This window comes from Oreochromis niloticus, linkage group LG18 (assembly GCF_001858045.2).
Source record: "Oreochromis niloticus isolate F11D_XX linkage group LG18, O_niloticus_UMD_NMBU, whole genome shotgun sequence".
Classification (NCBI taxonomy): domain Eukaryota; kingdom Metazoa; phylum Chordata; class Actinopteri; order Cichliformes; family Cichlidae; genus Oreochromis; species Oreochromis niloticus.
Window position 1 is genome coordinate 4,321,336 of NC_031982.2, and position 14,270 is coordinate 4,335,605.

The window sequence follows — 14,270 nt, forward strand, 5'->3', positions numbered from 1 at the left end:
GCAGAAAGTTAGTAGTATGCATAAAAGTATGATAGCCATAAAAATGTTTCCTGGATGTTACAAGCAGAAATATACTGACTTTCAAAATAAAACTGCAATGGATCTTAGGCTCTTTTTAAAATAATACATCTACCCTTCAAAAACAAAGTTCTTTAAAGTTTATTCTCACTGTATTTTTAATAAGACTGTTGTATTATTACCACCCTGCGAGTCTGACTGGAGCTGTAGGTGAGGCGACTAGCACACAGAAGAGCATGATAGCCTTTGTACCACATTGGAAAGTTAAATATGTGGAGAAGAGTGCAGTGGGAGCACAGGAGCTTGTTGCCATGACCTGAGACACATCAGCACACAGAGACATGGACAGAACACACAGGAACCCTAGACCTTGAATGTTCTTAAAAGGTCTTTAGCAGCAGCTGTCCAGGTGTTCCCCGGTCCTGGTACCTGAATATTTTCCTTGTTATTATTCCAGAAGGCTGCTTAGAGAAAACTTGCCTAATAGAGTTCAGAGTTCATGTGTTGAAGAAAAATACCAAATATTGACTTTCAGGCTTGTCATAACTGTACAAACACCGATTTGCCTTATGTGCTGTATTTCCATGTATGTTTACACATAAAGAATAACTGTTTCCCATGTTGTTGTGGAATGGGACGTGACAGCAGCACATGTGAAACACATCTGAAATTCATCATGGAAGATTTAATCCAGCTGTTAAGCAGGTTCAGATGAAACATGCCAGGCATGTCGGTCGCTCTGTGACGGGTTCAATCATTAACTCTTTGGGTGTGCACTTTCAAACGAACAGATATCTGTTTCATAGAGTTCTGTATTTACTGTGGGTGGTGTAATAACTACACCTTATTGCAAGACCACCTTAAAACAAAGTTAGTCGTTGAACTTTATGTAGTTAAGCTGGGAATGTTACTTTAACTTTAGCCCCCGATAAACTACAATCTCCTGCCAACAGATAAGGGCAGATAGGGAGGTCAGGGCAACCTGTGATAGCACAAAGACGAGGCCTGGGATTTATCCCAACAACAAGTTTTTGATCAAAGATGTGATAAAGAGCGTGCTGTAGATCCACTCCTGATTTTCACTATTGATTGGCTGCTAACATTTGGGTTTGTAGTGTTGGAGAGAACACAGTGTTCACTGAACTCTGCAGACACTGATATGCATGTTGACTGAATGCTGATCAAAGGTCTGTATGGTACGAGCACGCAGGGACACAAACAGGACGAGACACAAAAATCTCATATTTTTATATCGACAAAACTGCTCTCATAGCAACTGCTGTTTGTATGACTGTCACCACACATGACCAACTGTTGATGGAAGAAAACGTTCACAAATATCAATGAACTGGAGCCAAAGAAGACTCGACCAAAATCCCCCCACAACGATGTCACACTCATAATGTCACACAGAAAACAATAACTTCAAGTTATTTAAGCTAAAGTCAAATCAGCTCTGGACTCATAGTGTCAAAGCTCAGCTGATATCTGCCTACAGAGCTCATGTTTACTGAGAGAATAGAGTAAAGCTCTATTCTCAAAAGCACCCTAACCCAAGGGAGGGAGGCTTATCCCCCCCATCCAGTCTTTCTGTGAAGTTTGGCCCAGTGTCCACAGTCTGACAGCCCTCGGTTATTCTGACAGTTTCATATAGCGTGTTTCTCCAGGATCATCACTGGAATTGATCATTCAGCTATATGTGTGTGTGTGTGTGTGTGTGTGTGTGTTTGTCTAACACATATGCTGTATATAAATAATGGATGTCATCACCATCATGCCTCCACTGGTTTCCAGCATTAGCACTTTGGACACCACCATGTCTGATGACAGATGGTGAAGTTACCAGCTAATGCTAGCTGGAGCTTACCACAGAGCCGTTCCTGCAAACAGTGAAGACACTAACACAGAAGCACTGAAGCACAAACCAAAGGTACATAATATATCATTTATCAGAGAATGTCATTAAATGTGCTCTAACACCGGGCTGTCAAACTCATGTTACACTGTGGGCCACATACAGCCCACGGACCCGTGATAAAGAAAAAGCTGCTATGACAAAAAACGCTTTCAAAAATAAAAGTGTTAACCATTTATTTTCAAAATGCAGTGAATGAACAAAAGAGAAATTTAAATCACATCCATGTTTGGTGGGACCGCCCTTTGCCTTCTTCTAGGTCCACTTGCACACAGTTTGAAGGAACTTGGCTGGTAGGTTGTTCCAAACATCTCAGAGAACTAAGCACAGATCTTCCTCACATCCTTCTGTCTCTTCAGGTAATCCCAGACACACTCCATGATGTTGAGATCAGGATTCTGTGGGGGCCGTACCATCACTTCAGTACTTCTGGTTTTACACTGAAGAGAGTTGTTAATGACTTTGGCAGTGTGTTTGGGCTTGTTGTCCTGCTGAGGAATACATTTGGGGCTAATAAACAATCATTTATATTTCTGAAAGCGTTTTTTGTTTACAGCTGCCTAAAACTTTTGCACAGCACTATAGCTGAGAGCCATTAATACCTGACATATGAAGTTACCTCATATGTTTGACACCCCTGATCTAAAAGGTAACAAATGACATGAACATGTTAGGGATGTTCAGTAAGGCCGAGCTGGCAGCTTTCTTTAGATCTTACTACAATCTAGATGAGTGAGTTTGCTTAATGTGCCTTTGTTATAAAGCACAGAGACCAAAGCCGTCTATACAACATCCAGCATTTAACCCATGTATGCAGTGTGACTGTAACCTGACACAGATTTTGTCGCCCTACTTAGTACGACTTCCACAACACTAAGAGTAGTGCTTTCTTATTGCAGGATCTTTTGACTAAATATCACAACAGCGTGACTCATCGTTTACAGTGACGGTCCTGGAGCAACATTAATATGACGATGAAATTACAACACAGCACTATTCCCAGATACGTGACTTACATCAAGCTCCTAAATGTTTTCAAACTCTGAGTAAAACAATATGCATTCACTAAAAAGCAAAAATCACATAAACTAGAGCACAAGTGATTTATTGGTGGGCTCATATTAGCTCTTTGGTGATTTGTCCCTGTTGCCCAAAAGGAAGGTTTAAAATGTAAAAACTGTCTGGGAAACACAACAACCAGCTGATTATAGCTGAGTTGGGCAGAGGCTAAATAAATAAATAACTACTTATAACATAATGTGAGTAATGTAACAAAAAAAAATGATAACAGAAACTATCAAAAATATGATTTTAAAATCATGACATAATAATATCAGTATTATTATTGGTCTTAAAAATTCCAGATTGGTCGGGCTGTGGCGTAAACATGAAACAGCACGGGCATTAAGGATCTTGTTTTCAGCTCTCTCACTTCAGCCAACTTCCACAACAAGTACTGCAGAGATCTTAGACACGTGTACAAACCCGCCACATATATGTGAGTCAGCCACCCAAAAGTCCAATCATCATCTTTCAAAGAGTCCCGCCTTCCTCTGTGATCAAACAGTCATCAGGGGTCATTGTGACGTCACCCGTCGGGTGGGCAGCAATCTGCTGCAGGAGGTTCTCTGATTGAAGCAGGTGATTGGTCCAGTCTTGACACACTTGTGTTATTCCAGGCCCATGCCCTCCATATTCAGGAGGCAGAATGTGTGATGAGAAGAAGCCACTTAAAGAATCTCGGAAATCAGAACCGTGCATATGGATCTACAACAAAGAGGGTGAAAGAATGTTTCAAATCCACAGTTGTTATCTGTTATCTTCAATATAACCACTATGTGAGGTAACACGGGTACCGACCCTCTGCTTGATTTTATCAGGCAAGAAGGGACGAAGCATAGCAAAGACCGGACGGAAGAACATTGGTTCATTGACCAGGTGGATTCCTCTGACTTTCAGTGGGAAAGAGTCCTGAACATACACAAAAACAAGAATCAAAGAACATTTAACAAGTTGAAAACTTAAAAATATAAAAATACAGAAAACTCTGCACATCAAAGTTCCACCTCTGAACTTCCAGCCGGTTAGACGCGAGTCCCTTAGGGGCAAGGTTAGGACTGAGTTACAAATAAGCAGAGTTTTAGGAGCTACTTGGAGATACTACCTTTCAAAGGAAGTCTCTTACAAGCATTTGGCCTTCTGTTTTAAGGTTCGGCTATGCCTTAAAGAAGACATTTCCATAGAAAAGGGTCGCTGTACAAAACTGTCTTGAGTCACCTTTTTTTTACATTTTGCTAGGAAAATGAGAAATAGGTGCAGTCATTTGCTCAAACATCTTCACACACACAAATATCAGGCAAAAACAGAGTTTGCCCAATTCTAACAAGCTGCAAAGTCAAAGTTTGGTATGACCACCTTGAATTTTCAACACAACATGAACTCTCGGGCAGCTTTCTTGTAATTTAGCAGTCTTCAGGAATAACTCTCCAGGCTTCTTGAATTCTAAATCTCCATTCTCTCCCACTCTACCTCAGTCATGGTGAGGTCTGAGCTCTGGGGAGGCCAGTCCAGGACTGATCATGTTCCACTGTGTCTGTTTCTACCCAGGAATGTTTGCTTGGTACTGTGTTTGGAATCATCATCATGCTGAAAAATGAAACGGTTGCAAATCAGACACTTTCCAGGTGGAACTCCAAAATCTGACAGTAGCTGTCCAGATTCACAATTCCATCAGTTTTGACAGGATGCCCAACAGCACTGGCTGAAATACAGTCCCAAACCATGACAGACCCTCCACCCTGTTTTACAGACTGCGGTAAATACTCAGTATCTCCTCTGTTTGGTCCAAATATTTCACATTTGGGTTCATCACTCCATAAGGACAGTTGCTCCTGATTGTCATATCAGTTCTTGGGTAATTTGGCATAACTCAGCATTTTCTCTTCCTCGAGGATGGTTTGTTGACCGCCACACTTTCACTGGGACCAGTTGTGATGAGGCTTCAGCAAACAGTAGATGGTCCAGATCCATCTCTCAGGTACTGTGTCAGGTCTTTAATGGATTTTTCTTTCTTAAGGACCTGACTCTCAGATACTGCTGAGGAAGGTTTTTTAGGCCTTCCACTTCTTTTTGTCATCCACATGTCCAGTTTCCTTTAGGACTGCAGCTGCTCATATCCACCACTGTTTGTTTCACACAGCAGAAATCTACAGCAAAGTTACAGATATGACAGCAAAATATGAGCTGTTAACTTGATACAATGTAGCAGCTTGCTGAGGCAGCTGGCCCACTCTCCATGGCAACGATACCTGCAACAAGCAGGGCTGAAGCTAAAAGGGGCGTGGCATGTACCAGGCCATTTGAAGGCTTTTGTAACAATTTTGAAAGAATATAAAATCTTATGTTAATAAAACTATTAATATTTATTAGCTCATTCAGTCCCAACAGGCCAGTAAAACTCTGAGCCACCCAGCTGGGCTGTTAGGTTGAACACTGAATTATTATTAACATATCATTAACATGACAGTCTGCGAGAAGTGAGGGGTGACTCAAGACTTTTGCACAGTAACGCGACCCTGGGCTTTGGGTCATAGAAGGAAAGGAAAACACATCCGGTTCAGTGTGGTGCAGAGTTTTGTTGCACTGTAACACATATTCATAAAAACAGACGTTCTGTTTTTAAAGGACAAACGTTAGGTTGTCATCTGCACAGCTCGATCTCAGTCCTACCGAAAGTACAGACGATATCTTTCTGGCAAGCGAAGGGTTAATCTGCAGGGCATGACTTAAGCTCCACCCCGCAAGGTCAAATATGGCCTTCAGACCCTGCCTTTGTGTCTCGTTCTCCCTTGAGATGATCTCCGAGGTCATCAGGCTGACTCTGAATACCTGGAAGGCTGACCAGTCTTTTGGGTTCCACTGCCCTGCAAACAAACAGACATTACTCTACACGAACAAAACATATTTAAGAAGTCCTTATCTTCAAGAAGGACCACAGAATCATCCTGTGGAGCACAGTTAACATGCTAATTTCTGAATCGGTGTTATTTATACATCATGAACTAGCAAAGCCACTTTCCAAAACACACCAATGTTTGCCATCAAAATCTTGCTTAAAATCAACCAAAACCCTGAAATTTTGCTGGCAGGTCCTGGAACTGTGCAGTCATTGTGCTTAGAGACTATATAACAAAATGAGACACAGCACTCGCTAATAAATAAGAGCCAATAAACAGTTTTTAAACTGACACGTGCACAGTAGAAGTTTCAGCAGGCCTATGTCTCTGCTCGTTATCGTAGCACCGCACCGTTGAAACGCTCGTGAACCTCTACTCTGCACATTCAGTCATGTTTCCTTTTTGTATTGTTCTTGTTTATAATTGTGTGTGAAGGACATTTGATTATTTTGTATGTTTGAAAGAGAAAGGGAAGATTTCGTCTCCATAACATCTCAGCAGACTGCCTTTACTGTGTCAGTATGTTTAAAATGTTGAGAAACAAGTTTGAGAGTAGGTCAGTGATTATAGACATGAGGGGGATTTCATCTGTGGGGATACTGATGGAGCAGAGCTTCTGTCATATGGTGACAGTACTGAATGAGTTTTCAATGTTGACTCAAAGAGAATGACCAACATTAAGCAGCATCTTATAGTTTTATTTGTGTAAACACATAAAAATAGATAACAATTTAAGATCAGCTTCTTTTAAAACCTGTTAAATCACTGAGGAGACACAGACCAGGGAGGCTTTGCCTGCTTATCGTAGCTAATGTTGATGTCATTAGGGCTGCTCCTAGCAGGCCCTTTCAGTAATCCATCCACACCCAAGCATACTGACCAATCCTGTAGATGAGCACCCTGCTGCCTGTGCAGTCTCGCTGCGGGAGCACAGCGTGGTACGACGTGTTGAGGAGGCCGAGCACAGAGGAAGGAGACAGACAGCTGCTGATCTCAGGACTTTCCCTTCGCCACCGCTGGTAGTTGAGCAAGAGCTGTACAGGACACATTACAGAGGGACTCATTCTTATACTTTCCCCATTCACACACACACATTCATACTCTGATGGATGCATGGAGAGCAACTCTGGGTTAATATCTTGTCCAGGGATACGGCAGACTGGAGCAGACAGGGATCGAACCACCACTCTACCTCCTGAGCCACAGCCACCCCGGGGACATTAGGGAGTTCCTGGGATTCTATGAACATGGTTCAAACTCGTAGTTAAAAGATTAATACTTCATCATTGCATGCAAAAAAACCAACCAAAAAACCACACAACATAACATAATGAACACCGCTGCATTTGGTGTTTGCTGTGAGCTTGCAGGGCAGAGCACAGCCAACATCCAGATTACCAGTGTGATGGAGTCTTTTGCAGTTATCATAAGTAAAGGTGGGACTAGATTGGCAGTCTGTCACAGACTGACAGCTATCAACACCTCCAGTCATTTTAGGATCGCTAATAAACCTGAAGTGCATGGAACTGGGAGGAAACCCACACAGGAACATGCAAACTTTGCACAGAGAGGCCAGAGCCGGTTGTTAGACTCAGATGACCATGACCTCCTCGCTGTGAGTCAGCACTGATAGCCTTGCACCAATGTACAACAGTAAATAAAACATTTATGACCCGGCTGTTTATCTGAAACAAAGGCAAATTCAAAGAAGTGTTTATGTGATAAAAGTCAGATTGAATGAGAACAGCAGAGCTTTGACCCACTTGGCTGAGCCGCCTGAAATAACTCAACTATTCTGTGGAGCAAAGTAAACACTCTGTTTTTAAACTCCACTGATGTGAAGAATGATGGCGCTTTTTTTAACATGACAACAAGAGATCACAGCTCTGTAGCAACTTGGAAACAAGCAGACCTTCTTACATTTGTTCAGGGAGCAATCTTTAAAAGCCAAAGAGGACACTGGACACCTCAGAGGTATCAGCTCACACAGGAGCACGTCTGTATCTGCTGTCATTCTGGTACACTGCGGTCATACACTAAGTGAATATGAATGTAATGCGCGTGCAGATGAAAGGTGAGTACAGCACATGCAACAGTCAGGTGACAGTGAGATAAACAAAAATCAGGGCTGATAATTTTACTGTTCATGTTGTTTAAGGAGGAACAAACTCGGGCCTGAAAATGATCATTCAAACTGTTTTATAACAACATTGGAACCAACCCAGCAGAAAATTAGCATCCTGTTCAATATCACAGGCAATCAAGCTTGTGTGGACTAACACCTGGCCTCACTCAAATACAGTCATGTATGTTGGGAGCAAGTCAACTTTTCAAAATAGGAGCAAACAAAATAATGTGTGAGGCCACTTTAGTTTTACCATTGGATAGGCTAATATAGAACAAGGCTTCATATTATTTTAATCCATATGTTAAAGTAAATACATGTAGTTTGGTAAGAACAGTCCCAACATTGTCCATATTAAGTGATTTGTAATTTGAAACAACTGTGCCTGGACGACCAACGGCTTCCCACGAGCCCAGTTCATACAGGTGCAGCACGTTCATGTGCTCATCACCTGAGAACGGATCCTGTTCACCAAACAAATGGAGGAATGAGACAACACACCTCTGACCCTGATAAACTGATAGCTGTCAGTGACTCCGTTTCTCGTCTGTTCTTGGTTTTCTTTAAATTGTGGGGCGATGCGTTGTTCTGAGATCTTTTAGCCTTTCTCACTTTGTGATTTCTAGATTGAACACGTGTAGCTACTGAAGCTGTTTACCTAAAACTGTGATTAATCACATGGCTACTGTATTTTGTATTTACTCGGGGTATCTTTGTCTAATGTTAAAATGTAAGTGTGACCAATAAAATACATTTAAAAAGGGGACAAATAGTATTTCACAGTATCAAACCCAAGGATGGATTCCCAACTTCATTATTTAGACTTGGACACAAGAGCTTATCACAGATTAAACAGAAAATGGCACATTTAATATCAGCTGTACAGTGAGCTCTAAGTGTTTTCAAGAAAAGAAAGAAATACTGTTCATATATGTGCAAAAGCAGAGGAGACTTTATGATTGCGAGGCTGTAATGGTGAAAATATTAATAAGTTATAAAATAAATAACAACTGACCTTCCTTCTGGTGCTTAGAAAAAAGAAACTAAAATGTGCATCGTCTGGAGTCACTACATGAGTAAAACATAAATCCTCTTTTATCAATCCTTCAGAAACAATGAACAAACACTCAGACCGAGAAAATCGACTGAATAACTGCTCAGCTCAACATGGGTGAATAATGATGATGATGATGGTCACCACCGAACTTATTCCTCACGTGGTTTCTGTGAGCTCTCCTGGACTCTCATAAACTTCAGCATGCTTTTCCCTGACTCTCAATGACGGCTCTTACCTTGAGGGAGAGCTCCATGTCGAAGTCTCTGGCCCGCAGAAACCTGAGGAGAAAGCCGCTGGATAAGCTCCTGACAGCGGACAGCTCGCCGGCCTGCAGCGCTCGCCGCCTCAGGCGGCTGATGTACGGCCTGAGCTGCTCCGAGTCGTCCGGCAGTTCGCTGAGCTGAGGTCCGTTCATGCTGCCCTCAGGTCTGCTTACATTTCACTGCTGGAGGCAGCCATCAGCCAAAGACAGGAGGAGGAGACAGCTGTGACGAGCAGCTGGACTTTGAGTGCCTTGCTCAGAGGCACCGCATTGCGATACTACTGATGTTGGTATCGATCCCAAACCAAGAACTACAGGACCAGTGATACCGATACTTTGCCCTTTCAAAGGCAGCGCGTGCAGCACAGAGGTTGGGATGAAGCTGCAAACTAAACGCTGGGATTTGTACAATAATGAGCTAACATAAGAAAACACACTTTTCATGTATTTTAAAACAGAGTTTTTTGGAGACCTGGAATGTAAATGTGCTCGTCTCTGACGTGTGTTTAAATGTGTTTTAGGCTTATAACATAGATGTGACAGCTCAGCCATTTCTCACAATGTTTCTTCCTAAAAACGAATTAATTTAACATCAATCAGTGGGCTACATACTCAACTTAGAGGCTACAAACAAAGGATCGATCATAGTATAGATCCAGTACTATGCCAGCGCTGGTATCAATACTGTGGATATCATTTAAATTAGGGTGAGCAACCGTCCTCTTTTCCCCGGACATGTCCACTTTTCACGTTCTGTCCGGGGCGTCCGGGGGGATTTTCGAGATTGATAAAAATGTCCGGGTTTTCCTATATTCCGACAGAGGACCCATGTGTGAGACGTCATCCCCGAACTGCTGCTTTGTGAGCGCTTGTTCTGCGCTCACAGACCGGACAGACAGCGCGCAGCAACGCGCCTAATGATGTTTAAAAGATCCCAAAGCGCAAGTGCATCATTCAGACGAACTGCAAAAGAAATTTCCCTCGTACCGACCATAGCGGGACTGGCCATCGGGCATACCGGGCAGAGTCCGAGTGGTCCGAGTGTCAGGTGAACTGAACTTCAGGTAAGAAGTTATGACCTGCAGTCTATCTGGGTCAGATATAAACCAAGTTTAGGTGGAGTTTATTTTCGTTGTGCTGACTTTTTACCGTCAGTTACAATAACTCTTACTGCGTACTAGCTAGCATGATGGAGTTTCTACACAGCTGGGCGGGTGCTGTGATGTTAGTGATAGTGATATGATATCGGTTTGGATATGTGGTGAGAGGGAAACATGAAGATGAAACCAGGAGATGTCCTTACTAAATCATCAGAGCTGAACAGGTGATGGAGAAACAGGTTTACCTTTTAGGTGACATGAATGAGTTGAAGTTATGAACTGTTTCTGAGAGACAAATAACACCAGGATCCTTTTCTAAGTAGCTGACAGCTGGTAACTGTGCAGGGGCGGATCTAGCAAAGCTTTGCCAGGGGGCCAGGTAGGGCATTAACAGGGAGAGGGGGGCACAAAGAAAAACTTTCTTATTCTCATTTAAAATATCTGGCTTTTATTAAATAATTATCTGAATCTTACAACCAAAGTTTTCATCTGATGTAAAATGTATAGAAATCATACATATACCAACAAGACAGTGCACATCACTGTCACAACAGCGTTTGTTTTCATTCAAAGGCTTTAAGGATTTCCCTATAATACCTGGTGGGCTGATTTTTTTGTCCCAGTCCAGACCTGGTACCCACCCAGTACTGGTAATTTTTCTTATGCAGATGAGGCATTATTTCTGTACCATTATTTAATTCCATAGGTTTTTTAGTTTGGTTTTTTTTTTGCACTTGTTGACTTGTAAAAGCCTATATGACATATTTTATTTCACAATTCATTAACCGCACAGAGAAGGCATCGTTTAAATATGTTAAATATGTTTCTTTAAGCAAGTTCTTCATGACTGAGCCAAGTGTCCTCTTTTTTGGAAATCAAAATATGGTCACCCTAATTTAAATCACTCAACAGTTATTTTGCAACTCCTTGTGACTATGCTGACCTGGGTTTGTATTGGAGACTGCTCAGTTGTTTAATCCTTTGTCCACTCGTCCCATATTTTAATTCAAATTATGAATATTCAAATATCAATACACAGTCTGTCATTTATCCAGTGGCTGTGACGAAAACAGAGAAAGCTGACATTATGGGTTAAGTCCAGGTGAACATGTCCCTGAGCTGTGCCCTTCAGGACACTCAGAAAAGCCATCCCATGAAAAATAAGTGTGTGCCATCCACCCATCCATGCAGTTACTTCAACTGATTCTACCGATCCAGGCCTTATTCCAGGTGAATGTCGGGATCCAGCCTGTACAGATCATCAGCCTGAGGAAACCCTAACAATCAGCTGATTCTTAGTAACCTCAGCTAATATGTTAATGAAGCACCTTTAACCCATGAGAGCCCAGACTGTCAGGAAAACTATGGGAGAGTTAATGTTGAAACTTTAACAGGGTGTGGGTTAATATGGGTTAAACTATTTAAATCTGTAACCAAATCAATAAAACACCAATAGTGACGTTTCTCTGAGCTTTCTTGTTTTGGGAGAAAATGACAACACTTCCCCCTGCTGGTTAAAAGCATTTACTGCATTAGGCAGGAGGGCACCTGTAATATGAACCACCCTAAAGCCTCTGTGTATCCTAGATGGGCAAAACTACAATAGTATTACTCTGTGATACAACCAGTAAATAAAAGTAGAGAGAACATGATCAAATTAAAAAAAGATTAAAATGAACATAAACACATGAAATATGGAACAAAGTGAACTGAAAGAATAAAAGATCATTTTGATGTTACTGAAGATTTGTTTTTTCACTCATTTACTCAGATGTTGTTCATATATAAATGTATTTACAGAAAACGACGCATAAAGTAAAGTGTCTTTACTTTCCTAATAAACATGGCATTTCTAACAAAGCTCTGGAACTTATTTCAACTTACATATATATATATATATATATATATATATATATATATATATATATATATATATATATATATACTGTGACTCAGATAACTGAAGGGTGAATGGAAAAATGTCCTGAGAGAGTCTTGATAAAAACCTGCTGCCACCTACCAGGATGATGAAGATGAAACGAGGAGGACACTGATGCCAAACACAGCCAACAAACTCGGTTAGTTTCAGAGAAACAAACTAAAGCTGCTAGAATGACCCAGAACCTTCTGGACTGTGTGGAAGAATGGGTAAAATCACACCTGTCAATTCATGTGACTAGTTTCAACATACAGGAGGCGTATTGAAGCTGTCATCACCAACAAATGCTTTTGTACGACGTGTTGAATCCATTTCAGTAAACATGTTCATTTCCTCCATAAACTGCTACCTTATCATGGTGGAGGGGTTTGTGTGTCCCAGGGATCCCAGGGGCTATGTTGTCTGGGGGCTTCTGCCCCCTGTCAGGGTCTCCCATGGCAAATTGGTCCTAGTGAGGGACCAGAGAAAGAGCAATTCAAAAGACCCCTATGAATAGAACATCAAGGGAACAGTTCACCCTGCCCAGGATAGGGTTAAGCTGGGCATACACTGTGCGAGTTTTTCAATCGTGTTATTCAGCTCCTGCTCAAACTGTACGATTGACTCGCAGGGGTTAGAAGTTCGTAGGTCACGATGCAGGGTCTCACACTATACGGCCCGATGCTCTGTGCGACCTGAGTGCTCAAACTGTGCGTCCATAGCATGAAGGTTATAACACAAAATCTGTCGCTCGCTCTCCCTCTCTGTCTTTCACTCAAACTGACACGCACACCACCACCATCAACTTTGCTAAATTGCTAATGAAAAACATTGATCAGGCAGCTGTGATTGAGCAGCAGTGTAAATCCAACTATTTTCACGGTTGTTGCGGTCGTGATAATTTTGTGAGGCCACATCGTAAAGGCTCAGATGAGCTTTCCAAAGTTCTACAAGTTGTGCCTCCATCGCTTGTGTCCAGATCACACGCTGCACTGCCGTGCTGCTCCATTTTTCACCTTCATTTCTGTGTTTGCGCGTGCGCAGTGTGAGAGGCTGCGGTAACACCCTCACGACGGCCGACAGGATTTCAAACAGGTTTGATTTTCTTACCACCAAACGATTGATGATTGGGAGCTGGTTGTGAGGTGTTAATCGCTTCTCGTTACCCCATGTATACCATACGATGCACGACACACGATGAAGGCGAAACTCGGGCCGATCACCAAAACGGTCGCACGACTGAAAAATAATCTCAAAATGGGCCAAAAATCGCACAGTGTATGCCCAGCATTACTGGGGCCCCGCCCTGGAGCCAGGCCTGGGGAAGGTCCCCGAGGGCAAGCATCTGGGGGCTGGGCCTTAGTCCATGGAGCCCGGCATGGCATAGCCTGAAATAGGGGACATGGGCCGATCCTCCTGCAGGCCCACCACCCACAGGAGGCGCCATAGTGGTCGGGCGCATTGTGTGCCGAGCAGCGGCCAGGAACAGGTCCTGGCCCTGGCAAAACAAACCCCGCCTACCAAGACTAGCAATTGGGACATGGAATTTCACCTCTCTGGCGGGGAAGGAGCCTGAGTTAGTGCATGAGGTTGAGAGGTACTGGCTAGAAATAGTCGGGCTCACCTCAACGCACGGCTTGGGCTCTGGAACCAGTCTCCTGGAGAGGGGATGGACTCTGTCTCAGTGTGGATTTGCCCCTGGTAAGAGGCGGCAGACTAGGGTGGGTATCCTAGTATCCCCTCGGCTTGATGCCTGTGCGTCGGGGTTTTTCCCAGTGGACAAGAGGGTTTGTTCCCTGCGTCTTCAGGTCGGGAAACGGGTCCTTACTGTCATTTGCGCTTATGCGCCGGGTGGCAGCTCAGAGTACCCAGCCTTCTTGGAGTCCCTGGGCGGGATGCTGGAAGGTGCTCCACCTGGG

The 14,270-nt window shown here is 42.9% G+C and overlaps 1 protein-coding gene and 1 long non-coding RNA gene across 2 annotated transcripts; both read right to left on the reverse strand.

Moving 5' to 3' along the window:
- Positions 1-2,092: 2,092 nt before the first annotated feature.
- Positions 2,093-10,296, reverse strand: ttpa (tocopherol (alpha) transfer protein). Its single transcript, XM_003459185.5, has 5 exons — positions 9,307-10,296; positions 6,770-6,923; positions 5,663-5,856; positions 3,794-3,904; positions 2,093-3,700 (listed from the first exon to the last, which is right to left on the reverse strand). The coding sequence occupies exons 1-5, from the start codon at positions 9,484-9,486 to the stop codon at positions 3,467-3,469; spliced, it is 873 nt and encodes a 290-aa protein (XP_003459233.1). The 5' UTR covers positions 9,487-10,296; the 3' UTR covers positions 2,093-3,466.
- LOC112842891 (uncharacterized) lies at positions 6,964-9,300 on the reverse strand. Its single transcript, XR_003214936.1, has 2 exons — positions 9,030-9,300; positions 6,964-7,128 (listed from the first exon to the last, which is right to left on the reverse strand). It is a non-coding gene; the product is annotated as an uncharacterized LOC112842891 (long non-coding RNA).
- Positions 10,297-14,270: the final 3,974 nt, after the last annotated feature.

Coding starts and splice junctions, on each gene's coding strand:
- ttpa (XM_003459185.5), bottom strand. CDS start 9,486: ATGAACGGACCTCAGCTCAGCGAACTGCCGGACGACTCGGAGCAGCTC. Junction 6,924..9,306: donor ACATGGAGCTCTCCCTCAAG/GTAAGAGCCGTC, acceptor TGTCCTGTACAG/CTCTTGCTCAACTACCAGCG. Junction 5,857..6,769: donor GGTGCTCATCTACAGGATTG/GTCAGTATGCTT, acceptor GTTTGTTTGCAG/GGCAGTGGAACCCAAAAGAC.